Source organism: Pholcus phalangioides, unplaced genomic scaffold (genome assembly GCF_987345545.1).
Source record: "Pholcus phalangioides strain wild (caught in Gottingen) unplaced genomic scaffold, Ppha-v1.0 ptg000015l_1, whole genome shotgun sequence".
NCBI classification, from domain to species: domain Eukaryota; kingdom Metazoa; phylum Arthropoda; class Arachnida; order Araneae; family Pholcidae; genus Pholcus; species Pholcus phalangioides.
The window spans coordinates 11056827-11084411 of NW_028301608.1; the positions used below are offsets into that span (position 1 = coordinate 11056827).

General features: G+C 36.5%; 1 protein-coding gene across 1 annotated transcript in view; it reads left to right on the plus strand.

Moving 5' to 3' along the window:
• Positions 1 to 2577: 2577 nt before the first annotated feature.
• The window catches only part of LOC149075442 (troponin C-like), a 30918-nt gene continuing 5910 nt past the window's right edge, over positions 2578 to 27585 (plus strand). The window contains exons 1-3 of the mRNA XM_089242788.1: positions 2578 to 3165; positions 5418 to 5448; positions 21584 to 21727. Coding sequence (XP_089098914.1) covers positions 3163 to 3165; positions 5418 to 5448; positions 21584 to 21727 — 178 coding nt within the window. The 5' untranslated portion in view covers positions 2578 to 3162. The remainder of the gene's footprint in view (positions 3166 to 5417; positions 5449 to 21583; positions 21728 to 27585) is intronic.

Below are 27585 nucleotides of genomic sequence, written 5' to 3' on the forward strand. Positions count from 1 at the left end.
ACAAAAATATTTTCGGATTTCTTTTGCAGAAAGAATAATTTTAGTTTATTTGTTATATGATTTTTGAAAATTTATAACATTATCATGGTTGTGGCCACTCTTGCTATATCACAAAAATATTTTCTATCATAGTGAATGCCCGGCTGTAATCCCCAACAATATTTTCAACTCCGCCTTCTTCTCTCCGATATTTTAAAACCCTCCTAATGTCTTCAATGACTTCATCAAAATTTCTTCATAAAAGATACACTAGCATTATTAATTGTTGGTAATCTAAAATGTAGACATTACCCCCTATAGATTCACATACTACTCATCGTTCTGTGTTTTTACATTTAAAAGTACATAAACATATTTTAAAATCGGTTGATTCTTTCTAAAACCTCCCTATACAAATAATAACGTGATCTATTGATTATCGTATAAAATTACATTACATGGTACGGTAAGCAACTGTTCAACTGAGTTCAGGCATTTTTCGTTTTGACATATTTTTACTTACGTTGCGAGAAGTGAAAATAAAATTTTCATTCGGACATTTCATTTTGTAGAATCTCTCGTGACCCCCTAGCTCATTAACGTGATCCACCCCGAGGGGAGCACGCCCCACAATCTGGGAACCACTGCCTTAGGGTCCCATGCATATTTGAATATACATGCCAAACGCATGGTCAGAAAACCAATAATACCTATTCCCTTTCTCAATTTGTTTGGCATTTTAGAAAGTACATCTTTTAGTGGTCATTTCAGTAAAAAAATAGTTATGTCAATACAATAATTGTTATGTAGAAAGAGTTAATTTTGGTGTCAAAAAGTTGGTGTCATTTTTTGAGAGCTGCTGAAATCTTACTTGTTCGGAGATATATATGAAACTGTACAAAATTGACGAGATTGAAAATAAAATTCAAGGTAAAAACTATTCAACTTTGCAAAGCCAGATATTTTCTGCACATAAATAAAACTGAAATCGAGGCAAACTATATTTTACTCTTATATATTAACCATTTGAGTTAATTATAAACCCACTCTAATTATTTAAATTGTTAGGTTGATGTGTTATTTCAATTAAAAATATGGTAAAAGCACCAATTCTCATCCGTATTTTCTAAAAAAGTTCAATACATTTTCATGGTGGGTGAACTATAGAAACTGGAGAAACCGCGAGACACCCAACATAAGCACTTCGGCAAAGATCGCATATAGTGCAAGGTCATTAAAAATTATATATTATATTAGGTGAATAAACTATAGAAGGTTAATTCCCCGAGAATGAAATATCGAGAAATGGAAGCGGTTGTTGGTGACATTTTTTTGGAAAAAAATGTCGATTTTTTTCAACCCGTCATCTAACGTCTTTAAAAAAATCGTTTCACAAATTATTTTTAGAAATATTTACTTTTATTGCAGATAAAAAAATGGGGGTGGGAGGGGGGGTATTGAAAAAATTGCACAAGGGTTTACAAAAATTCAGATTTTTTTTAAAGTATAAATCATGGATTTATCCTTTTTCTCTAATTTATTACGTCAAATGTGTAGTTTAACTTGTTTTTCCTAAATCGACTATTTGCTTTTGATCCGTAAAAAAATGAAAGCAACTGCACCAAAATAGCTAAAATTTTGTTAGAATATTTGCATCCTACATATTAGTGAAATGAGTGGATATCATTCTGTTGTTGAAATTTTGTGAATTTTAAAAGTCGAGAAAGCGACAAATTTTAAAACTTTAAATTCAACATTTTTTAAAATATACTGACATTTTGTAGGAGTTTTCATTTTACAAGCACATATCAAATGAACGTTCCTACAGAATTTTAGTATTTTTGTTGCAGCGTGTCTTTTTTTCCTTGATCTTACGGAGGAACAGAAAAAAAACCCGATCAAAACAAAAGCCCGTTCAATGTCTGTTTCTTGGAGACACTAAAACTACCATTAATTTCTTTTGCGTTCTATTTTGAGAAATTTAATTAACCGGTTGGCATGAAATTTTCTGCATTTGTTTTACAATCAAGTGAAATAATTGTCAATTCTTGTTGTTTTCCGATTCTTTCTTATTATTAATTCTTGTAGTTTTTCTCTTTTTTGTTTGGTTTCTTTCTTGAAAAATGGACTCTTTGAAGTCTCTGTGGCACCCCTATTAAAGACCCAGTAAAATTTATTCAAAATGATAAATTTCATCGGATAACAAAGTTAGTGCTTTTCTTGCTAAATTTAGCGTAGCACCATAATCACCTAATATTCCAGTTCAATGAATATCGGTACTAACGGTTCAACAGCTCTCGAGTCCGGTATCTAATCCCGTTACAAACAATATAGATTAGTTAATTTCTCTTCTTTACATATAATCTCATCTTCTTCTACATGTCCATCAATTCATTCTCATGCTTTTGCTAATCCATCTATTTATGTGTCGCCACTTCTCCGCTCAAAAAGAGCTGTCTTGCGTAAAATTTCTCAACGAATGTTATTAGCGTAAGCACTTCTTTTTTTTCTATTTAATTCATTGCTATTTGTTGTTTTTTTTCTCTCTCTATTACTTCTTCTTCCTCCCAAAAAGAAAGAAAAATAAGAACGTTTTTTGCGCGTAAAAGAGCTGAAAATGCGAGTTTGTTTTCATAACGTTAGGGTTCCATATTTTTAGACGTCCAATTCAACACATCTGCCTCAGAACGTGTATACGCGTATGTTTGCATGTGAGTGTATACATGCATGAATGTATGTGCGTGGCGTGTTCCTCGTAACCTAAGATGGTAGCTCTAAAAAGGGCTTTTTTTCCTGTGGCATCCGAGGCCACTTAAAACTGCCAGTGACGTCATAGTGATCGAGTGCTCTAGTCGAAGCCACATGGCTCCTCGGAGGATAGCCTCACCCTACTAAATCAGCTAGTCCGAGCTCAGAAAGAATAAGAAAAAACCTCCCTCGCTTCATATTTTTTTTTTTTTTAATACCAATAAACTCCTTCTCTCTCTTGCTTCACGTATACTGACTGCTGCTGTTGTTGCAATTCTTACGTGGTGTATGTGCGTGTAAACTGTGCAAAAAAAGTCTCTCCGAGAGTCCTGTCGGAATACCTTGGAACGCTTTGCAGAAGCGTCCTCCAGCGTAATCCTGTTCCAAAACTCAGGATTCTGAACTGATTCGACCTCGGATAAACCTCTGATAACCATGGTAATTCTTCGAATGGTTTCTTTTGTATTTTTATATACGGTATCAATTGTTTTGCAGAAATCATGTCAGCGTTAATTGGTTTTGATTTAGAATTTGAAACGAGTCAAATTCTATGGCTTCTGTGGTGTTAGAAATTTTAAAATTTTTGACATTTCAATTTTTCTTCATCAAAAATTCGGTATTTGAATTTCCCCATTAAATATTTCATTTTTATCTCGATATGGATTAAATTTAAGATAATTTTGTAAAAACTCAATTTTATTTTGCTATTTATATCGGAATTCCCCAAGTATCGTCTTCACTTTGATAAAAATATCATAGAAATGTAAATGAAGAAATTTAAAAGAAACTCATTGTAAAGATATGGGAGTAGTAATTATGATTGTGGTCCAGAGTCGAACCAGCCTATACTACTTACGGGTGTGTCTCTGGATTATTAAAGAACACATTGTTTGGAAAATATGGCAACCAAAGTAAGCAGTTGTTTTTCAGCTCAGACCAGTTTTGCCAAACAGTTTTTTAGATGCTATTGAGATTTGGCGAATTTTGAAAATATTTTGAATTAGCCTATCAGTTGTACCTTTCAGTACCTTGAGCAATTATTGGTCGTAGAATTCAGAACAGACAGTCAATTTTATTGATATTTTTTAGTAATGAAATAAAAGGTTTTGGTATTGCTATAAAACTACTAACCGTACATGATACTCGTACACACATTCCTCTGCGGAATTTCTAACAAACTCGTATATACTGGAATGTGCGTGCACGTGTTGTGAACCTAACGTGAACATTGTTTCCGTATAATGCTTGTTATGTGTAGTGCTGCCATCTGCCATAAATTTTTCTAACTATGAGTGAATAATTGTACCGTTGTAGAGGACTGTTGCTCTGTACGGCGAGACCTTTTAAAGGGGAGATCGGCTCGCATTTGCTCGCAATTCGGGAACCACAGAAAACCAACTTCAGCCGACCACCACAGTGGCGACTTGCTATAATACTGTTATTTTTAATGGCATTGCACAAAATAAACAAGGCAATTTATCAGCTTATTCAAGATGTTATTATGATCAGTAGATTCGTATTATTTGCTCTTCACCTCAGAGTTTATGAAAATAGCGGATAATATCTCTTAAGGGCTAAATGCCATACGTTTCACTGTTTTTTGCAAGATCAAGAGCAAAGTCGATTTTTATGAGGTGTCGTGACTAATAATAGCTCGAAAATGAAATCAGTACAAGTTGCAAACATGATTCTAAAGCAACTTCAACGAAAAAAGAATCGCAAACACACACACAAGCGGAACTTGTCAAAACTGTGCTGGCTCTGATGAAAGTGCATGTGTGTGTCTTATTATAAACTAGAAACAAGTGATGCATTGTTTTTCCAGGTCGTCATTCTCCTTGAAATAACTCTCTCTCAGAAGCTTTTGCCAGGACAAAAAAAAAGTAGAGTCAACGCAGTCAAATTCATGTGCACACTTCCATTAATCTCTTTGTCAAATTATATTTTTCCCATCATTATGTAGCGAGCCGATCTATTAAATTTTAATGAGACATGAAGCTTGACTTCTTTAAAGGTTAAAAACTTAACTACTTAGAATCGCACATCATTCGAAACGACGAGAAATCAATTATAAAAATTTAAGCTAATTAGTATGACAAAGGAATAAATTTTCTTATCCTATGACAAAACTCACAATTCACTCAAGCATGATAATTAGTTAATACCTAATTACTTAAGTTCAGTATAATTAGTTAACACAACTAATTATACTGATAAATATGTTGTTTATTGGAGTCCAAGTTCAAAACTGATATTAAAACACTTCAAGCATTTATGTCTATGAAATTTTGATAAAACGTACCTTGTTGAATTTGATAGATTCGTGATTGCAACTGGTCAAAATACCGGTCCTAAATTTATGGGCTCGCAAACGGAGTCCCTTAAAAAAGGGCCTTGAGTCTCATAGTAATTATGTTTGGATTTTCATTTATAAAATTGGTCAAGGCGTTTGGGATATTTTGAGGAAAATCATAGATGACGTGCAATTTATTGATGTACTGAGAATAAATCATTCCACAGTTATTTTTCAAAATTTAGAATCATATTTTTGCAGTTATTACTTGTCTACTATCCCTGTTTCAAAATCATTGTGTTTATATTATCATTAGAAAAAAATTCTATTTAACAATGCAATCTCGTACTTTTACGATATAATATATATAATCTTCAATGTTACTTATTTCTTTCAGGTGGAGGAACTGACTTCGGAACAAGTGCAAAGTGAGTTTGAATCTTTACACTTAACTTTGGCGTTTGTACGGATATTATCTGGGGGGGGGGGGGAATACTACGATTAATATTTTAGGAAAAGAATTCTTTTAAGAGCTGTCATACCTTTTAACATGTTGAAAAACTATACTCTAATATAAGTATCATTAAAAATACTATTTAACCATCGATTTATTCCAAATTTTTACGCATGCTCTTGATTGTATGTGCTATCCTATGCTGGTATAAAGTTTTACATATCTTAGATACTTAATTTTTTTGTAAATTTTCAAAAAAATGCATTAAAAACAATTTGTACGCATGATAAAATACCATGGCATCAATGTAATTGAATAAAAATTGATTGAAAATAAAAGAAGCTGTTCAATTCATGAAATGAAGCAAAAGGTTGAGATTTCATTAACTCAATCTTATTTCAAATTAAATTTTAATTAAAAAAACTTTTGGAATTGGTTGTGTGTGAAAAATTATAGGAGTCATATCTTTTAATAACGGTAATTACTATGAAGCATTTTACTCAACAATAAATAGATAAATAGTATGAATGAAAAAACTATGTTTTTCTATTCTATGCTTCTGGCAGGTAGAAAAAAATATGTTATTATTAAAACGTTTGAAACTCAACACTTTTTTCCGAATATTGTCAAAAAAATTTTATCCTACGCAATTATAAGGACTGGTTAGGAATTTAATTTTCTTTCCAAAATCACTGTTGACTTCTTTTATTGATGGCACGCCTTTCTCTGATGTCACAGCTATTCTTTGTTCGTATTAGCAACAGCATAAATCCAGTTTTATTTTATTAAGTCATTTAATTATCAAGATAAAATTTTAAAAAATCACCATTTCAAAATTTCCTTATATTGAAAATGATTATTTTTCACCATCAAGCACATAATATGAAAGCCTCTTAATATATTTCTATACATAGAGGTTTCAGGGCCCCTGAAGTCGGTTTTTTTTTCCAAATGACTTAAAATGGTATTTCATTTAATTGCAAATCAAATGCAACAACAAATTTCATGCCGATTGGTTAATTTGTTCTTTTAGAATAAAAGAGAGAAATAATCAATTATCGTGTGAATGTATACAAGAAAACACTTGAACGTGATTATTACTTTTGAATTGGTATTTAAATATTATTATTATTTACTTTCGTGATTATTTACTTATTTAAACGGGCTTTTCTCAAATTACAGTTTTTGAGCTCATATACAAAATTAAAACAAACTACTGCGCCAAAAATTCTGAAATTTTGCAGAACAATGTTTTCGACATGCTCCAGTATAGAATAAATCTCAAAAATGAATATCTGACCATTCGTTAGAATTTTATGTATTTTTAAATATCGAAAAAAGAAGTACGCGTAAATTTCAAAAATCTGAAAAATAAATGAATTCTTCTTTCAAAAAGCACTTCCCATCGATCAATTTCTAAATATGAGGTCCATTTTAGTATTACACGTCGGATAAACATTTCTGCAAAATTTCAAGATTTTTGGTGTAATAGGGTTTTTATACATTACGGATGAGCTGAAAAACTGATATCTGAAAAAATCCCGTTAAAATTTTTTTTTCTTGTGTACATTTACACTATGTATAATTCATTACTTACTTCTTTTATTCTAAAAGAACAGACTTACCGATTCACATGAAATTTATTGCATTTGATTTGCAAGTCATTTTTGAAAAATCGGCTTCGGGGGTCCTCAACAGAAAATTACTAGTTTTGATTTTTTTTCTGAAAATTATGTATACTCGGGAAAATGCTATATTAAACACGCGACAGACCCAACTCCAGACGGTGATTGCAACATATACGGAAGCTTAAATTTAAATCTTGCCATGTGTGTTGTGTCTCCGAAACAAACGTTTTCTTAATAATTGAACTTTATTGTTGTACGTGACTTGACGGAAATAAGGGAAAAGTTTTCTCCTTAAAACCGATTAATCCCGACTTCCTGGTTTCTAGGACTTTTCTCAGGAAAAACTCGTTGAAGAGAACTTACCACGTTGTCAATTATTCGTGGTCGCACGCGAGCATTTCAAAGGTCAGGGAACTTTTAGGACTGGTATACACCGGGAAAAGCAGAGGGGAAATCTACGCACCTTAATTTCTTAGCGTTTCCTCTAAGCTTTGGTAAAGAGCTCTATGCGGTCAATAATTTTTCCCATGTTTAGTGGGTGCCGCCTTATTCCGCATTCCGTTGCGCAGCTTCACGCAGTATTCCTAAATTAGCAACTCGTAAGAGGTTCTTTCTCGGCAAACCAATAATAGAAAGAGACTTGTTTAATAATTCATCTATAGTACAGTCATACCTTGGCTAACAAAAAAAAGAGAAAAATTGGTCGAAGGCTGTATCAGCTTAAGTCTTGCTGCTGTTGACACAATCCAGTCCAGCTCATTCCCGTGTATGATACATACAGGTAGAAAAGATAAGCTCTTTTAATGCTAAGACTATTCAGTTTGATGCTGAAAGCACACGAGTTCTGAAAACAGACTCTCTTCTTTTTTTTTAATGCATTTTCTATTAGCTGCATCTTTCATTTTTTACAGGAAATTTAAAAACCTTCAGAACGACAAGCGGAGGCACATCTGGAAAAGATTCCGAGGTGGACATGAGTTAATCCGGCTCTAGTGACAGTAATTATCTGATGACGGTCAAAATCATGTCCCGGCACTGCTATTTTATTTTAGCGCGTGCATCAATGTCAACGAAAATTTTCGTTAGCCAAATCCGTATCCGGTTACCGAGTTAGAATAATCACGAAAAGATCTTAGTTAGCCGAAAAATTCATAAGTTGAGATTGTCGTTAGTCGAGGTATCGCGGTATTCGTGCAACTGAATAAATACCGAAAAAGTCATTTATTTTTTCAGTTCGTCTCAAACAGCTACCACGAGCTACCGCTAGGAATCGTTCCAATCTAATCAAAATTTTTACGTATCGTATATCATTAATACATCAGTAATGTTGTGTGATGCATAAAATTGCCATTTCAGAATATAATAAACACCTGAAATACATTTTACAGCGAGCATCAAACTTTATAACGATATTTTATTAGTTCAGGCTCATGAAAGCAGAAGGAACATCGATAATTCACTGTATCCGATTATTTTCTGAGTGGGCATAACTTATCGCAATGATCAACTATTTAGTAAATTGTTGAGAAACTGATTTTTCTGATAAAAAAACTGTAAAATGCGAAAAAATATTGCCAAAATTTATATGTGTAAAATTAGAAAGTAATATTTAAATTCAAAGATAGACAAAGCTACAAAACGAAACTAATTTTTTAGGTGCGTATAAAATTTAAATTTAATTTGATTTGAAATGGAACAAAACTTGTCCAATGGGCAAAATAAAAAACGAATTATGTTAACCGATATTTGACACCATCAAATTTTTCTATAATTGAATTTAATTGTAATAAATTTTATCAAAATGATATAAATTATTTTTCTATCGAGGCGAATCAACAATTTTTCGATCGCTCTTTTGATTTCTTAACCAAATTGCACATGATTTTTACATATGGTTAGTGGTTACTTAAATAACATGTTTGAAAAATTTCAAGATCTCCTCCCAATCCCATCTTCGACAATGAAGAATATCAGACTGGGAGCAATCGACTTGCGGGAACACGTTTAAAATTCAAATTTTTACGTCTAGAAGGGTAATGGGGGTAATCAACCCAGCCCCTTATTACGAAGGGTTGAAAATTAAAAAAAAACTTTTGAAGTTCTCAATGCTAAAAACAACCAAGTTCTAAAGAATATTGCCTCTAAAATTCACAAATAATCATCAAGCAATACCGAAATATAAATTTATGCCATGAAAAATTCAAAAAGTATTTTTACAACAAAAAAAAATAATAATAATTAATAACCACAAATGTTCCACTTCCTAGATAGCGAGTTACAAATACCAAACAAGTGACTAGAACAATGTGCAAGCATGTGATTGATCAAAAAAGTGTGAATGAAAGTCTGGGATCGAAACATTGTACAAGCATGTGAGTAATTAAAATAGTGACCAAGACAGTAAGGGACTGTGTGAGTTGTTTACCTAGAAAGTGAATGAGCATAAGAGTGACTATTAAGCGTATAGGCATGTGAAAAACCAAAAGAGTGACTTAGAGAGCGGGATAATCAGGTCAGTGAACGACTAAAATGAGTGACAAAGAAAGGGTGCAAGCATGTGAGTGGCTAAAAGGAAGACAGAGACGTATTCACAGGTGCTGGGGCTAAGCGGATTGAGCCCAGAGAATTAAATTTGAGGAATGATTGGTAAAGAAACTTCAACTAGAATGGCAGAAGGGTAGAAAAACAATTAACTCACCTCTGCCATTAGACATTCTATAACATGTATAGAGTTGGATCTCTGTAGTTAGCTACCAGAGAAGATAAAGTGAACAAATAAAATGTAATGCTCAGAACTTCATTTTTTTAATATTTCTACCCCATTTCCATATATCAGTAGAAGAAAATATGGATAAAACTGCTAGAATTATCATTTTTTGTCAGAAATTTTCAATTAGAATGCGATTAGTGCTTCCCAAGTTTCTTTTTTTGCGCTAACCTGTTTGTACAAAATCATGTAGTACGATTCCTTTCATTATATTCGTAGTTGGTTTTTCACAGAAAACTTTTGATTGGTGGCAAAAATTTAGTAAAAGATACTACCAGACTTTGTTTACCAATAAGGGGCAGTGCTTGACAGATCAAAAAAAAATCTATATGCCAAACAAATATTTTAAGAGCCAAACGCAATTTGAACATGGTAGCCTAGGCATGTAAGATTCTTGCCTAAAGTGCTAAAGGATGTTCCGATCCTTGAACTTTAGCAATGTCACAAAACCTATTTTTAATTTTCTACATCTTTTTGTATATATCAATTCATTTTAAATAAAAACTTGTATTTTTTCATTATACATACTATACATCTTTTGGTAAGCAGACACAGAGAGAGAGGCTTTAATATATAGAAACTATTGATCAATACAGTTGATGCTTGATTTTTTCCCCAATTATTAATTATTTAAGAAAAAATTATGAGCATTGCAGTTCTTTCCCAATCTCTTGTTATTACCATTTTCAGAACTCATGAGATTCCTTTTTTAAAAGGCTGTAAACAGATATTTGACCAGAATTTATAGTCTGTACTGGTTTTTGCTTCGCTTGGCCTCCTAGACATATCACGATTTAAATATACACCAGAGCCAATGAGAATAACTTATAATCATATTTATTTACACAGACGCCTAAACCAGAGCGTCCGACATCTCTCATGTCCAACAGTCAACAACCTTCTATCTCCTCGGCTCCATGGCCTTTTCACCCGATCCGATTATTATACATCACTTCATTTCACTTCCGACACATCCCCCTTTTACGTTTATTTTTTTTCATAAAAATGACTCTAGTTTATAGTGTCAGTCAGCGGATAGTGCTGGGGCTTCCGCACCACACGACCGTATCGTGTTGCTCTGATGGGGACGGATGTTTGTTCTCCTGACGACTCTCCAGTTGGCCTTCTCGGCGTGGTGTCGTCATCCCGAACTGTCGCACAAACGGTTGGAAGCTCTACAATTCCTGGATCCGATTCTGAACCAGGCTCAGGGCGTTCAGTCCTGTTCAGGTGGAACTGATTTCTTCTCACAGATCTATACCCATTCTCCAATGGCGTGTTTCTGTACTGGAGCAGTGCTAGGTATGGATCTGAATTTTTCTTCATCAGCCCTTTGGCCACCTTGACCATGGATTCGATGAATCCGTTTGCTTGAGGAAATCTTGGACTTGACGTCACGTGCTCAAATCCATACTTCCGTGCAAATTCTTGGAATTGGGAGTTTCTCACTTTCTCGAATTGGCCCCCGTTGTCACTGCGTACCTTCTTCGGAATGCCATGGCGGGCAAAGATCGATTTGCAGTGCTCAATAACATTCGCTGAAGTGAGCGAGTTCAATAACGCGTACTCTGGGTACCGAGAGTAGTAATCAGCGAGTAGCAAATACCATTTCCCGTTTAACTTGAACAAATCAATGGCCACCATTTCCCATGGTCTAGAAGGGAAGTCTGTCGGAATTAGTGCATCATGCCTGTTGCTCCTATTCTGACAACACACAGCCCACTTCTTGATCCTGTCTTCAATTTGCGTTGGCAGACCGGGCCGCCAAACACTCTCTCTCGCAAGGGCACGACACTTGTTCACTCCCAAGTGACCACAATGAAGTCGTTCTAGAATGTCTTGCTGTAAGACTGGTGGTATCACAAGGCGACTGTTTCGTAGCAGTAAGTCATCCTCGATGAACAGCTCGTCCTTGACGTAGAAGTATGGTAATTCTGCTTGGCTCAATGTCTTATCTGGCCAGGTGCGTGCCAGAGATGAAAGAAATTATCTTCGAGATCGTGACATCTTTTTTCTGTCCATCTTTGATCTCTAATAGCCTAACCTCCGAAGCAGGAAGTGTACAGATGACAAGTCTCACGTAGGCCTTAATCTATTCCTCCAATTCACCGGAGTTGTCACTTTCAAGAGGGGCTCTTGAGAGGGCGTCTGCTGCTAAGAGCTGTTTACCTGGAGTGTATGAGATTGTGAATGAATATCTCATCATCCGTAGCCTGAAGCGTTGTAAACGAGGTGTTAATTCATCCAGTTGCTTCGTTGAAAATATGGGCACGAGAGGTTTGTGATCGGTCTCAAGACGCACTTCCAGTCCCATAATGAAGTCTTCAAATTTCTCACAACCCCTAGTGAGTGCTAGCGCTTCTTTTTCGATTTGAGCGTATCTTCTTTCTGTAATGGACATAGTTCTTGACGCATAGGCCACAGGGTGTACCGTACCGTCCTTGTGTTCTTGAAGCAACACACTTCCCAAGCCGTAAGACGATGCATCCGCAGAGACGATGGCCGGTAGCTTAGGATCAAATCGTGCTAGGACTGGTGCCGACGTAAGCAAGCGTTTGATTTCCTTGAAGCATCGAGCTTGCTCGGAGTCCCACACAAAGTCATTGGCTGTTTTCAGTAGCGCTTGAACTGGAGCCAAAATTTCGCTCAAATTCGGTATGAACTTGACCAAATATTTCACCATTCCAATAAAACGTTGCGCTTCACGTAGATCTTTTGGTGGTTGAAGATTTTCTATGGCTTCTACTTTCATCGGGTCAGGCCGGATTCCTTTGTGGTCTATCAGATGACCTAAGAACCTTAGTTGACGCCGAAGACACACTTGTCCTTGTTGAGGGTGACGTTCGCATCATGGAATCGTCGAAGAACTTCTCTGAGACGTCTGTCGTGTTCTTCTTGAGTGACCTGACAGACGACACACTAAAGTGTCGTCTGTCAGGTTCGTCACGGCTGGAATACCCTGTAGAAGGTCTGCGATGTCTCGTTGAAAAACTTCTGGAGCTGAAGAAATTCCGAACGGAAGTCTCAAGAAACGGAACCTTCCGAAAGGCGTGATGAAAGTCGTCAGCCTTCGGGACTTCTCTGCCAGTTTCTTCTGCCAAAACCCTGTTGTGGCGTCCAGCTTGGAAAAGATCCTGGCCTTTGGTGGTATCTGGTCCAACAGATGATCAACGGAAGGTAACGGAAAGTTCTCACGTTGAACGCTGCTGTTCAACTTGGTCAGATCGACGCCGAGCCTAATGTCTCCATTCGGTTTTGCTGCTAATACAAGCGGAGCACACCATTCACGTGGTTCTGTCACTGATTCGATTATTCCGTCCTTCAACATCGCATCGAGATGCTGTTTTACTTTATCCATTAATGGGATAGGAACTCGCCTTGGAACGTGAACTGCAAAGGGCACGGCACCGGGCTTCAGCTTGATTTCGTATTCTTCCTTCAGTTCTCCAAGGCCATCGAAAATTCGTGGAAATTCTTTTTCCGGGTCGACTTGAGTTAGGCTGTGAGCCGTCACTTCATTGAGTCGTTGAATCAACTTTAGTTGGACGCCATGTTCTCTTGACAATAGTGGACGATCGGGTCCCTTGATCACGTAGACTTTTGCTGACGTAGAGACTGACTTGCAAGTTAGCTGGCACTCGAACATTCCCTTGACGTTCAAGTTCACTGCACCGGGACTCGAAAGATTCCGGTCAGGAGGTTTGAGTTTCGGAAATCTGCTTTTATTCCGTTTGTAGAGACTGTCTGGAATGACTGTCACATCTGCTCCTGAATCCAGCAGAAAGTTGACTCGGACATCTCCGACTAAGACGTCTTCTTCCCAAGTCTCTTTGTGCGATGACGCGGATGATACTAAGTAGCCAAGGAATGTCCTCGACGTCTTCACCCCGACTTTACGCACTGACGAAATGTTCGCAGCTACCCTTTACTTGCAAACCCTAGCGAAGTGGTTTTTCTTACCGCACTTACGGCACGTGGCGTCCTTGGCCGGGCAGGAATTCTTGTCATGAAACTTTGCTCGTCCGCACCAAAAACAAGATGAAGCTTCATTCTTACTGCGAGCCTGGCCCTGCTTTTTCTTCGTTGATTGCTCTTGTTTCTTGAACTCTGAGCCATGGCTTCCCCGTGGATTCCTGTGACCCTGGCAGGGTTCCTGGCTAGCTCTGAGCTGGTTTAAAGCAGGGTTATGTAACTCCTCTTGCTGCTTCTTGACCGATTCGTATTGTCTTGCCATGGTCGTAGCTTTCTCCAGCGTCAGACCTTGCTCCAGCTGAAGCTTCTCGGACAATCTTCGGTCGCTGACACCCAAGACGATGCGGTCGCGAATCATCTCTTCTCGGAGAGACTCGCATGACTCCGCTAGCACACGGAGAGCAGAGATGAACTCCTCCACTGGTTCTCCGGAGTGTTGAACACGGTTGTTGAACTTGGCCCGCTCGTATATGATATTTTTCCTGGGCAAGAAATGTCCGTCGAATGCCGCTGTAACCAAATCGTACTTCTCCTGGTCCGCTGTTGGCAGGTGAAACGAGGTGAAAATGTCCTCCGCTTGATCACCCAACAGGTAGAGAAGCGTGTTGACCTGGTCTTTCTCGCCCTTCTTCGCTAGCCCTGACGCGTCGCGAAATCTTTCGAAGCGTTTCTTCCATTTTGGCCATGCGGATGGCGTTGTAAATGAAAACGGTTCGGGACACGGCACTTGAAACGTCGACGACATGTTCTTAGCCCTAACCATAGACTTATGTAAAGCGACGATTTAGGCTTAGTTATTCGAACGTTAGTAATCAAGCTAAGACTTACTCAACGACGTTCGAAAAGTGGATCGGTGGATCTTTCTGAATCCCACCACTGCCACCATGCTTCGCTTGGCCTCCTAGACATATCACGATTTAAGTATACTTGAGCCAACGAGAATAACTTATAATCATATTTATTTACACAGACGCCTAAACCAGAGCGTCCGACATCTCTCATGTCCAACAGTCAACAACCTTCTATCTCCTCGGCTCCATTGCCTTTTCACCCGATCCGATTATTATACATCACTTCATTTCACTTCCGACGCAGTTTTTACTTCTATCAATAGCAGCATATGATAATATAATCTTTATACCGAGAGAATTTATAATATGATGACATGAGCGTATACTGTATAGGTAATTTAATGGGCATGCTAGTAAGAAAATAATAATTTTTGTTATCTGTTCTTACTCTAACTTTGTAGTTCAATAAAAAAAACTAGACACAACAAACAAACGTGTTGACCTGCTTTAAACGTAACCTGCAACAACCGTCTGGGATACCAATTTATTAAAACAAGAAGTCCCACCCAAGTAAGGCCGCTGTCCGAAGTACGGACACTTGACTGTATTGGTGAGATAAGTAATTTCAGATTTATTGAAAGTTCGTAATTAATATTGAAAGTTCGTAATTAATATTGAAAGTTCGTAATTAATATTGAAAGTTCGTAATTAATATTGAAAGTTCGTAATTAATATTGAAAGTTCGTAATTAATATTGAAAGTTCGTAATTAATAAAAGAAATATTTTCAGAATGGAAAAATTATTCTGTAGTTTGGGTCACGTTGTCCCATCCGTTTGGGCATGCCACTTTACATTACATCCATCCCTAGTGTATCTGAATACCGTGTTTCAATTCCAAATACCACAGTATGACTTTGTGACCAGTGGGTTTCGTGGAAAATTTCAATTTTGCCTTCAATGTCTAACAGGTTGAAGAAGATCCTTGCCCGACCAAGGAAATTCAAACTTTAAAAGCAAGTACTGTATTGGTTGTTCACGAGCAATGTTACACTTTGGCTTACACTTTGCTTTACTACGCGCCCATCCCCATCTAGATCGACCACACTTAAGATATCGATCATTAAGATATCGATGCAGTACGAGACTAAGCGCGGCAGGAAGCTAATTATCAACCGTCTGACTTGTCAAAACAACGTTTTCCTGGCTTCTCGACGTTCGGGGGTTCACGGATCGTTTACTCTTCAGCCTCGACCTTACTAACTCGACGCTGCTATATGGCATGCGCAAGTGATAGGCACTTCTGAGCGTAAGCGTTGACTTACTGTCGCGCCATTGAGCGCCATTGAAGCGTTCTCCATCTATGGCTGGTTCGTTATAACGCCGACCCCACATAAACCTCGTTTTTGAGCCGCTCCATCGTTTTTTTTTTGACGCGTCTGTAAGGTCTATAACTTCCCGCTGCTACGAACTTTTCCTCACACCTTTATATAGTAATTCAACTTCGAGGTTACGACTTATCATTGTTGCCGTCGACAATGGCCGCCGGTTCAACTGTTGGACAGCACTGAACAACAAATAACGCTTTGTTGTGTTTTTTCAACGAAAGCATTTGGACGCAATCTTTCCTCACCCCCCCCCCCCAACCTCACCTCCTGGTGGAAAATCACGATAAACCGGGAACGTAGATGGCCTGAAAAATTCGATCGACCGTGTATGTGTTTCGTCGCGAATTTGGAACCGTATTCATTGTTTATGCAGTGGCGTATTTGCTGTGGGGGCTAGTCGGCTATAGCCCAAGTCGGGAAATTTGAGGAAGAAGTGACCAAAAGGAAATTAGTAGAATAGGATATGAATGGAAAAGTTAGTGTAGCCCACTATAAACTCACCTTGGCCCAGAGAACTAAAGACTAGGTCAATGAGTGACTAAATAAGTGATTTTGAAAGTTTTCAAGCATGTAACTGAACAGAAGACTGGCCACGAGAGCTAGGGACCAGTTTACTGATGGACCAAAAAAAATGACCTAGAATTTGTGCAAGCATGCCAAAGGAGTGGCCTGGGAAGCTATAAACCAGGTCAGTGAGTGGCAGAAAGGGTGACCTAGGGTGTGTGGTAGAATGTGAGTGACCAAAACAGTGACCTTTTTGGGCATAAGACCAACCAAAAGAGTGATCTATAGCGTGTGCAAGCATGTGGAGTGATCAAAAGAGTGATCTAAAGAATGTGTGAACATGTGAATAACAAAAAGTGTACGCAAGCTTATGAGTGACCAAAAGAGTACGCACGCATGTGAACGACCAAAAGAGTACGCACGCATGTGAACGACCAAAAGAGTACGCACGCATGTGAACGACCAAAAGAGTACGCACGCATGTGAACGACCAAAAGAGTACGCATGCTCATGGGAAAAAGATGGTAAAATTCGTGTAGACTACCGGCGGCAAAACCGTAAATCCACCTCTGTCTTCAAGGACACCTGGTTCAGGGCTGTACACAACATCTATTCCCGAATTTAAAAAAAATTCAAGCGGGAATGGATTTTTTAAGATAACATGTATTTATTTATTTTTTATTTTTTGCAACTCTGGCGAAAAGAAAACGGAACAAAGATAATTTAAAATTTAAACCCCTTTTTTTTTTGGTGGGGGGGGGGGGGGGGGGGTTTCATCGATGATGATGATGCAAGTGTTGCTATGCGTGAATCTTTACAGAAATGCTTTCTTTGTCACCTTCGACACAAATAGTCATGTTTTTATGGTCTATTTTTATTGTCCTGATATTTAGCTGTCCAGTGTGGTCATATTACCTCTTATACCGCAACTGGGCTCATAGCCTAGAATCTGTAGAGGGTCCCCCGTAAGAGGATTTGTTACGGAACTTTCCATAATATTTCTCGTTTAATTTTAAATCTTTAGTAAATTGTGGAGAATATTGGAGGTGGGGGTCGGATCGCTTTCCTTTACCACTATAATTTTTTCTTGGAAGTGAAAGGCAGATGTATATTGCTTGTGCGCTGGGACCCTGGCTACTACTACTACTTATCCGTACATGCACGTTGTACACATTCCTGTACGGGCTGCCATCTGCCATCAATTTTTCTAAATATGAGTGAAGTGTAGTGATTAAATAATTGTAGCTTTCTAGGCCTGTTGCTCTCTGTGGCGAAACATTTTAACGGAGCGATCGGCTCGCATTTACTCCTCGAAGTTTGGAACCACAGAAAGCCAACTTCAGCCGACCACCAATGGGACCCTGGCAGCTACCTATTGGATAAAAATAAAACTATCCGTTATAATTCTCAAATTATAATGGTTGTTCGTTTTAAACCGATATGCAGCGTGGAAATAAACAATATGTGCTATGAAACTCTTTTTATGCTGGTGCAAACGTGCTCGGTACATGAAAATATCGGTTTTTATGTATTGTTGTTTGCAGTGGGAATTTATTTTGAGACAAACTTAAAATTTTAGTGATTGATATTATATGACGTAAAGAATTTGCACCTCCTCCTGCTCCTAACCAAAACATATCCCACCGGTCTGCCTCAACGAAGAGATATAAAATATAATTTATACCGGTATGTGCAACATAAAAATAATATCTGGACCATATTGTTATATATCGAAATGTCAGAGGAATATCAGATGTCATAACTATGATATAAAACGATCTTGTCCTATATGGTGCAAATTATTTATGATATTAATTGATCAAGTCTTTAGTTTTTCAGTCGAATATGTATTTGATTCCATGTGAATAATCTCTACTTTAAAGGACAACAACTTGGGACAATAAATTATTTTAAAATAGTTTGAAAAACATAGACCTATATCGTGAACCTGACAAAGATCTATATCAGATTCTCGATATAGACCTGATATAGATCTATCAAAGAAGACGTAGCTCTATATCCTGAACATGACATACATCTATATCGTGAACCTGACAAAGATATATATCAGATACACAATATGCTGATATATCTACATATCGTGTGCATTTAAATAAAAATATTGCCTTCAAATAAAAATTTGGAGAAAATTTAAAGTCGGTACAATTTATTGTTTGAATGGGAATTAAAAACGTTTGAATGAATAATTTTTCATATGAAATTTTGATTTTAATAATATGTTGATATATCAAAATCATTTCATCAGTTATAATTGAATCCTTACTGTGTATGGTTTACATCGTAGATGTTGGTATTTTAGGAGGAGCAAGAACTTATCCACCGTAACTTTAATTGACACTTTATAATTGCACATATTTTTTTAATTTAGAAAAATTTGCTCTTTTTTTTGTTGTATATGTGTGTTTTTTCTTAAAATTATTTATTATTTATTTTTTTCCTTTGATGTTTTCATTTTCTACTATACTTTGAGAATTTTAACTTTTTTGTGTTGCATATTTTTTATTCTGTATTTTTTGTTTTATTCGCATAAATTAATAATTTTAAATAAATAATTAATATACTACACAATACATTAATTTATTTCTTGTGTTTTTCGTATTATATATATTTTCCTTAATTATAATACAATTTTTCAATTATCTGCCTCAAAATGATAAATATGTCTCACAATTTCTATTTAGTAATTTTTGTGCATACATGAAAATGAATAAATTTGATTGAAAATACAAGTAAAAAAACCATTACTTGTAAATTAATGTTATAATAGCAACCAATAACCAGTGCTGTAGTGGTGGAGTTAGAGATGAGAAGAGTTCAGGGTACATGAAGTTCAAACCCACCCACCTCCAGACAAATACACTTTTTTTGTATTTCTTCTGAAAAGGCGCCATCTATCGTCCAACATTTGAAATATTTGAATATATCACATTCACGATATAGATCTATTTATCTTTGACCATGCCTTTTTTAGCCAGAACGATATCGTGGCATGATATAGATCTATATTGGAAACTGAAATTTTACGATATAGATCTATATCTTTGTGCTACTTGGGATGTTTCATCCATATGGGCCAGGACGAGGCTTAGATGATCCATATGTTGTTTATGTTCATGCTGCACATATTTCTCATCCAACAAGCTATTTACTTTAAGAATGGTAACAGATTGTCTTGTTTTATCTAATAGGTGACAGTAGGAGTCTTAATTTAACCCTTCATATCCTGACGGTACTTTAAAGTACTAGGTTAGATAATTTCTTTTAAACTAACTAATTGTTAGAAAAAACATTGGTTTTTGTTTCGTTTTTTGTCTTTAATTAGAGCTAACATGATCTACCAAATAATTTGCATGATAACTATTTATATTATTATCATTACATTTATACTTTTATTTAAATTCATTGCAATTTTCTTCTTATTCTACTATTCACAGTGTCAGATATAAAGGGTTAACCCAGTTTCTCGTACTCATAATAGCAAAATATAAATATGGAATGAAAATCAGTCAGGAGGTCATTGATCCACGGGAAAAACACAAATATCTAATTCTTTTCCCAAACGAGCCTGAGATGACCACCGATAGATGGTGCCTTCATTTGCAATCCAACACGTTTGATAGTAAATTGCTGTATGGCGATATGACCAGAGTTGGTATGTGGTAAAGTAGTATATAGTCTGGTTCCCAACTTCAAGGCGCGAATGCGAGCCGATCTCCCCGTCAAATAGTCTCGCCACAGAGAGCAACAGACCTACAAACAACACAAAATCAATCATAACACATCACTCACTTCACTTCTGAAATACACAACACTACATGTGCACTCAGACTGTTAGGTACACACACAGTTACACCTCCGGCACAACTCCCTAGGTAGTAAATCGCCCGTAAATGGTGATAGACGTGAGTTGTGCTTCGGTTTAAAAAAGAAAAAAAGTAGTATATAGTCAGAGGGGGTCAGGAAATATTTTTTTCCTACTAATATTTTTTATTTCGCCGGTTTGTGAAAATGTTCACTTACTTTCAGCGGTCTGCAATGAGAAATTGAGTTCGAAAACACTGAAGTAAACCATAGAAGGCCCAGCCTTTCATGCGAATAGGTAATTCTATCCATGGCCTTACAATTCGACACAAAATCCGATTTTTTTTCCAGATATACCGGTTTTCATCAGTGAATTTGCGTTATAACCATTTTGGATTTCATCAGGATTCGTTTCAGTTTTTCAGTCGCATGATCTGGCCACCCTATCCTTAGCCCGCATCTGCCCAAGTCCGTTCCCTTACCCTAAATGGTTTCTGATTCTATAAGCGAGTTGAATTGTAACTTGGTGACTTTTGTTCCAACGCCAACAGCGCGGAAAATTATAATTAGCAATCTGACTTAGTTTTGTAATTAGTGACTACATTCCTTTTTGATTTTTCGTATTGCTTTCGAAATTTCGGTTTTAACACCTCTTTAGTTTATGAAAATAAATCAATTTGTTTTTAAATTTCTTTAAGTAAATCAGTAATGATATGATATATAATATACATATATATTTGCTGTCGTATAAGATACTGATTCGGGCATCCATCATTTTAAGTTTTTTTTCTAATTTGTCCATCCTTGCCATGGTTAAGAATCACTGCTTTACACGCTGTCTACCATCTCTCCAGAAGTTGAATGCTTGTCTGAATGCCTGTGGTGAAAACAGGTGCCATCTGACTTCCTTACAATAGATATTTCCGCTTAATTCTACTACATCATATGTCTTTTTATCAAAATTTGCCTTTTCGTCGAAAAACAAGTTTGGTTTGGTCGATCCTTATATAATCTATACCTTAAAATGCATAAATGTCAGCTTGACTCGTATACAGTAATTGGTATTTGATGATTCCAACTTTGTATGTAGTGTTTGAATTTCTAACTTCAATATATCAATAAACAATTTTTTTTAATGTTTTTTTTTAATGCTTGAGATGCTCCTTTTTAAGAGCATTGATTATCTCAAGCATTTTTATTGATGTTCAACTTTTATGTTCTCCTAATTTGTTTCTTTAGTGTTGCGTAAAGCGTTTGATATGTTCGATCGGGATAAGAAAGGATGCATCCACACCAACATGGTGGCTACTATCTTAAGAACACTTGGCCAAAGTTTCGAAGAAAGGGACCTCAAAGAACTAATCGAAGAAATTGATCAAGATGGTGAGCATAAGAAAACAAAATTTTATTTCATTATTCAAGAGAAATTATGTATCACCTGATGTCAATGCTAGTTAAAATTTGATATTAACATGCATTGTTCGTAACTATTGTTAATCACGTGATTTCTTTTATACGTTTATTTTTCCCGAGATATTATACTGGTTATTAAGTAAAATATTATTATACTGGCCATGATGGAAAAACATGCATTAGTAATTATGGTCGTGTTACTACATTTTGGTACTTATGTCACTGGATTATGTTTGCAAATTATGTTCTGTTATTACGATACAAAATTGCTTCTTTTCCACAATCATTAATCCTTGTTTAGAAAACATTACTACCTCATTTTTTTTGTCAATGAAATTCATGATAATAACATTGATATTTTGTTCATCATTTGGTACGGAATGATAACACTGATCACCTCTGATTTTGTTCTGAAAGTCATTTCAGTGATTTTAGGTGTGTATATATATATTGAGACTGCTGATTCCGAATCTGGCATTGGTGTTGTCAGATTAGCTCTAGTTTTTGTGATAATGCGTACTCTTAACAACGTGATTTGTATGCTGCTTATCTATTACATTGGAATTTAATTTTTCCTTTATGTAAAAAATAGAGCTCAATTTAAGACAAAACTCGGTCACATTTTATATGCTAGTTTTTGGCCCACAAGTGGCAGATATACCACATATCTGGCCCACGGCCTGAAAAAGTTGTGCACCCGTGCTATACTTTGCTAATGATATTTCCTTCGAGCATTGATAATTAAATGGTGATTTATTATAATTCAATTTTGATTGAGTGATAATTTATTCATTAATTTATTTATAAAATAAATATCCCTGTGTCTAAGCCATCAGTGAAAAATCACCGTTAATTAAGAAAATCTGTTGAAATAAATATATTTTTTTTCATTTTTCCTGCCCATGACGTAAAGATTTATGTTGATTCGATAAAAATTGGTTTAGGAAATTATATTCTCAAGGGTATAATTTAGCGTAACAAGCAACAAAAAACATGGTCCGTGCACTTGTACATTGTAGTAGAAATACCTTTTTATAGCAGCATAGCCTTGTAGGTGTTCGGTGTCCCGTAAAAGAGCTAACAAGCAACCAAACTATCGGAAAACCAACTTTTTCTGTCCCTCCAATATATATATTTTCGGCCTTCTATTTTTCTACCAACAAGTCTGAGAGAGAGTACCTTAAATAATTAAATACCCGAGTGAATGGGTGAAGCAAGATACGTGACGTATCAAATATTCTCGTCCCAAAGACTAAACTTGTCTGAGCCGTGATACCAAGCCCGAAAAAATACGGAAGTAGCGTACGAACGAGATTAAAAGGAATGGCCTCCAAAGCATTCGACAATGAGCGGCTGGTAATCAAAATTTAATAATCTGGAAATTACGTGACTTTTTTATCTTGGTGTGGAATAACTATAAAGATGAGTGAAAGGGAAGAGAAAAACTCATCAAGCTTTCTGGAATATTCTAACAATCATTCCATTGTGCGTTGGATACTGAACACGTTTCCAAGTGGTAAAACAATAAAGATACGTACCACTCCCCCCAAAAAAACAAAAATTGGTCCTTAAATATTCTGAGAAATGCCGGAAGATGTCAATTACAGGTGTACTAAATGATTTCGAAAATAAGGTTAAAGAGTTCACATAATTATGTTCACGAAATTCGTCTGAAAAAAATATTTTTTTCTGTCGTTTAGGACATGAAATATTGAATAGAATGTTTCGTGTCAAAAAAAGAACATGTCCGTCCCATGAATATTGAGATATTCTGCATATGGACACCATCGCTAACTTCTTAAAAATCGTTCATGTATAATTACCATTATGTGTAGATAAAGATGTCCACTCCACTTGTTAATGCAAGATTAAATCACCTGTCTCCACGGGGAATCAAACTCTGGTTTCTTGTTTGCCGGACGAGGGCTCTACCCCCTAAACTGTATACGGAGCCATTCAATATGCATATGGGTCATTCTCACAAAATTGGCATAAATTGTGTCCCCAGCAATTTGCATTTGACTCAAAACTCCATTTATGTTGCAGTTTCATGAAAAAGTCGCTACTCTGTGTTTTTAATTTTTTCATCAAAAGGTTTTTAAAATTAGCTTGAACAAATTTTTATTTGTCAAAGAAATGTCCTTCTCTTGGCTGTCCCCAGTGCATTTTTCAAATTTTTAAATGATAACTGATAGAAAAACAGACAAGTTTTAAATCGGTGGCCCCCATAAAGTTGACGAAAATAAACGATCGAGAAACACAAATAAAAAAAGAAATCAAAATTCAATTGTGAAAAAAAATTGTTCAGAGTATCATGCTTGTCGAAGTTGAAAATGAGCTACCAAAATATAAACGGAACATGTTGCGATTGTCAATCATAAATATCACGTGCTGAAACAGGAAAAATTCCTCCTCTGATTTGCCTATCTCTTAACATGGTTAAATTTAAATTAATTTTTTTCACCGTTTTTTTAACAAACTTCATTGCTAAGTATATTTCTTCTATTAGCAGGAAAAGAAGATCCCTAAGAAATTTTTTTTTTTTTTTGAATTTTTTGGCTGACATTTTTTTTGTAACTTTTTTTTTCATTTTTGATCCAATTTCGTGAGAATGACCCATATACGCTCCAAGGAAGAAATATGTTGTTTGTTTCCATAGCTTACGGATAGAGCACTCGTCCGTCAAACGAGAGACAGGGATTCGGATACTAAGCATATCTTTTCTCGTAGATGACATGAGCTAAATGGAAAAATTAGTATATTGTAAAGTACAGTGAGTTCACTTATTAAAAAATAATGAACTATGTATACATGAATTTTACTTGTGTACTTGTGATCAATCAACGTGCCTTCGCATAGCCTTTCAATAGCTATTCAAAGACTATGCAAAGGTCCCCACGTTACAAAGCATCAAATATATAGTTACAAAATATATAGAATAGAGAGTAGAGATTTGATGGTTTCAAAACACAATGCGGATTTTTACTTTTATCGATCACAACAATCGTTCATCACTGCCATCTACCAAGCGATCCAAAAGTGATAGAAAAAAAAGTAAACAAGTTTTAATTACTTAATATTGAAGAGCATATATATACTGTATATATAATTCTATAGTTTTCATAGAAAAACAGAATCTGATAAGTAACACAAAATTTTACTGTAACTAACAGATGGTGCTTTTTTATCTATCAGTCATTACAACAGTGTTTCCCGAAGTGGGTAATATCGCCCCCTGGGGGCGATAGAATGGTCGAAGAGGACGGTAGAAGGTATGTGTTTAGTGCAGGACACTATGGTTTGACTCTTGAGTTGGGGGGGGGAGCGTGGTAAGAACAGAAAATGTGGTAGAACGGGGCGATGGAACAAAAGTTTAGGAAACTATGCATTACAGTGCTATCGGTCCATCATTAATGTAATCATTTTAACTATGAATTTTTCGTTATTGTGAAATTTCAAGGTTATCGGTGAAAAAAAGACACTAAGGTATATTTTGCTTACGTTACATGTTGTCCAAATAAGTCAGTTTTCGATCTTTATTTTTTAAAGGTTGCAGTATGTTATATCCGAATTATTCTCTAGTTAATAGAGTGCTTTTGGTATGTTATATCCTCAGTGTATATCCTCAGGGGTACGGAATTGCACAGATAAGAATATATGGAAGTAAATTTGCCGAAAATCAGGAATTACAAAACCATTTGCTATATCCAGGGTATGTTATAAGGTGTACTCGACAATAAATCTTTGATCATGCGTTTAAAATTTGAATCAGCATAGTGAAAATGTGAACAATTTGCATAACAAAACATTATAATACACTGGTGTAAGAAATTAAGAGAATTTGCAGATTTGGTCGATTATCTCTAGAACTACTGTACCGATTTTAATGAAATTTGATATGTACATACATTGATACAATACAAAACAAATAACCATTCAATAATTGTAATACACACGCATGATCGTGCGTAACACTCGTTGGAGTCGGAAGGTATGAAACAGCGGTTGCAGAATAAACAAAAAAATGGGTTAATAGATAGGTTAATAGGGGAGTATGGTCCCCTCTTACACATATACAGGTCTCGCAGCGTGATTTCATACTTGAAATAAGGCAGTTTATCATTTCCTGTGGCAATTGGTCCCACTCGTTCAGCAACGCTGTTTTCATTCCCTGGATGGTTCCCGGAGGGGGGTTGCGAGTTACAATTGCCCTCCCCAGAGCGTCCCAGACATGCTCTATAGGGTTAAGGTCTGGAGATCTGGCTGGCCAATCCATCCGGCGAATATCCTCACTCTCTAGAAAATCGTCGAGCAGAAGAGCTCTATGTGGCCTCGCGTTATCGTCCATTAAAATGAACTCAGGGCCAACTGCACTCCTGAAAAGGCGAACATAGGGCTCCAAGACCTCACACCAGTCACAGTACCTCTTTCAAAGACATGGAGAGGTGTGCGGCCATCCAACATAATGCCTGCAAACACCATTAAACCTCCTCCGTCATAATAGTCGAATTCGCGGACACTGGAGGGTAGGTAGCGGGTCCCTGGTTCTCTTCATATGAACGTACGGCGAGAATCGGTGCTTTGGCTGAACCGGGACTCATCAGTGAAGAGAACGGTTGCCCATTGATCCATACTCCAATCTCTATGCTCTCTGCACCATAATAAACGGATTCTCCTGTCCATAGAAGTGAGCGGGACGCAAACAGCAGGTCTTCTTGCAAACAACTCTCTTTCATGAAGTATTTTGGAAACAGTCACCCTTGATACACGGGTTCCTGTGGCTGCATACAAATCACGAGAGAGCTGAGAAGCTGTAGCAATCCTGTTATGCCTCGCTATAATCGACAAATGGCGATCTTCTCTGGCAGTCGTGGTTCTTGGACGACCTTGCCCAGGCTTTCTCTCGATGGATCCGATATCCTGGAACTGTTTCCATAAGTTACACACGGCGTTGGGCGTTAAATTGAACTCTCTACAAATCTGGACTTGAGATTGGCCTGCTTCTAGCCTCCCCACAATTCGCCACCTCATTCCATCATCTAAACGGTTGGTGGTTACTCATTTTTACTGTTACAATTTGAAATTAACCGATTGCTGCAAAATAACACCAAGAAATTCGCCGAGGTGTGCTAGCGAACGAAATGCGTCTTAACTTACGCGCGCTTATAAAGCCTGTTTCTCTACTGGCTCCGCCTACACACACGTGCACGCTTACGTATTTGACGTACAAGGTTTGCATTTTTGTCTAGAAGCAGTGGTTTTACATTCAGTTCAGTTCTTTTCATGAAATTCGATAAAATATGCAAATTCTCTTAATTTATTTCACCAGTGTACTAAAGCGACAGCATATTTCTTCCATCTCTGCACATACAAAATTAAAATTTAAAAAACGTGCAAAATACAGCATGTGTATTTCGTATTGAGCTGACAGTAATTAGATCAGATCAATAAGCAAATGCTTAATTTTTATTATCATTATCAAATTTCTGTATAAAACAAGTTTGCTATAGTGAAATACCATTAACTTATTTCGATTATCTTATTCTTCTCCTTATTCTTATTCCTCTAAGCTTATTGGCTTATTCGGTGATTGATATCGGTCTGCGTTGACTGCAATCTGTAATCCTTATTGATCCTTGCTTTTCCCGGCATGCCGGGAATGAGCCAGAGTCCAAAATTCAAAGAACTGGTGTCTTCCGGTTTTTATGACGTGCCGGCTACGGCGAGGGAGTACGGAAACGATACCACTGCAAAGATTTTTTTCACGTCTTGTTTGGAATTGACTGGAGAATGACGAGTGTAGTTGTACCTCGGTTAAGAACTACTGC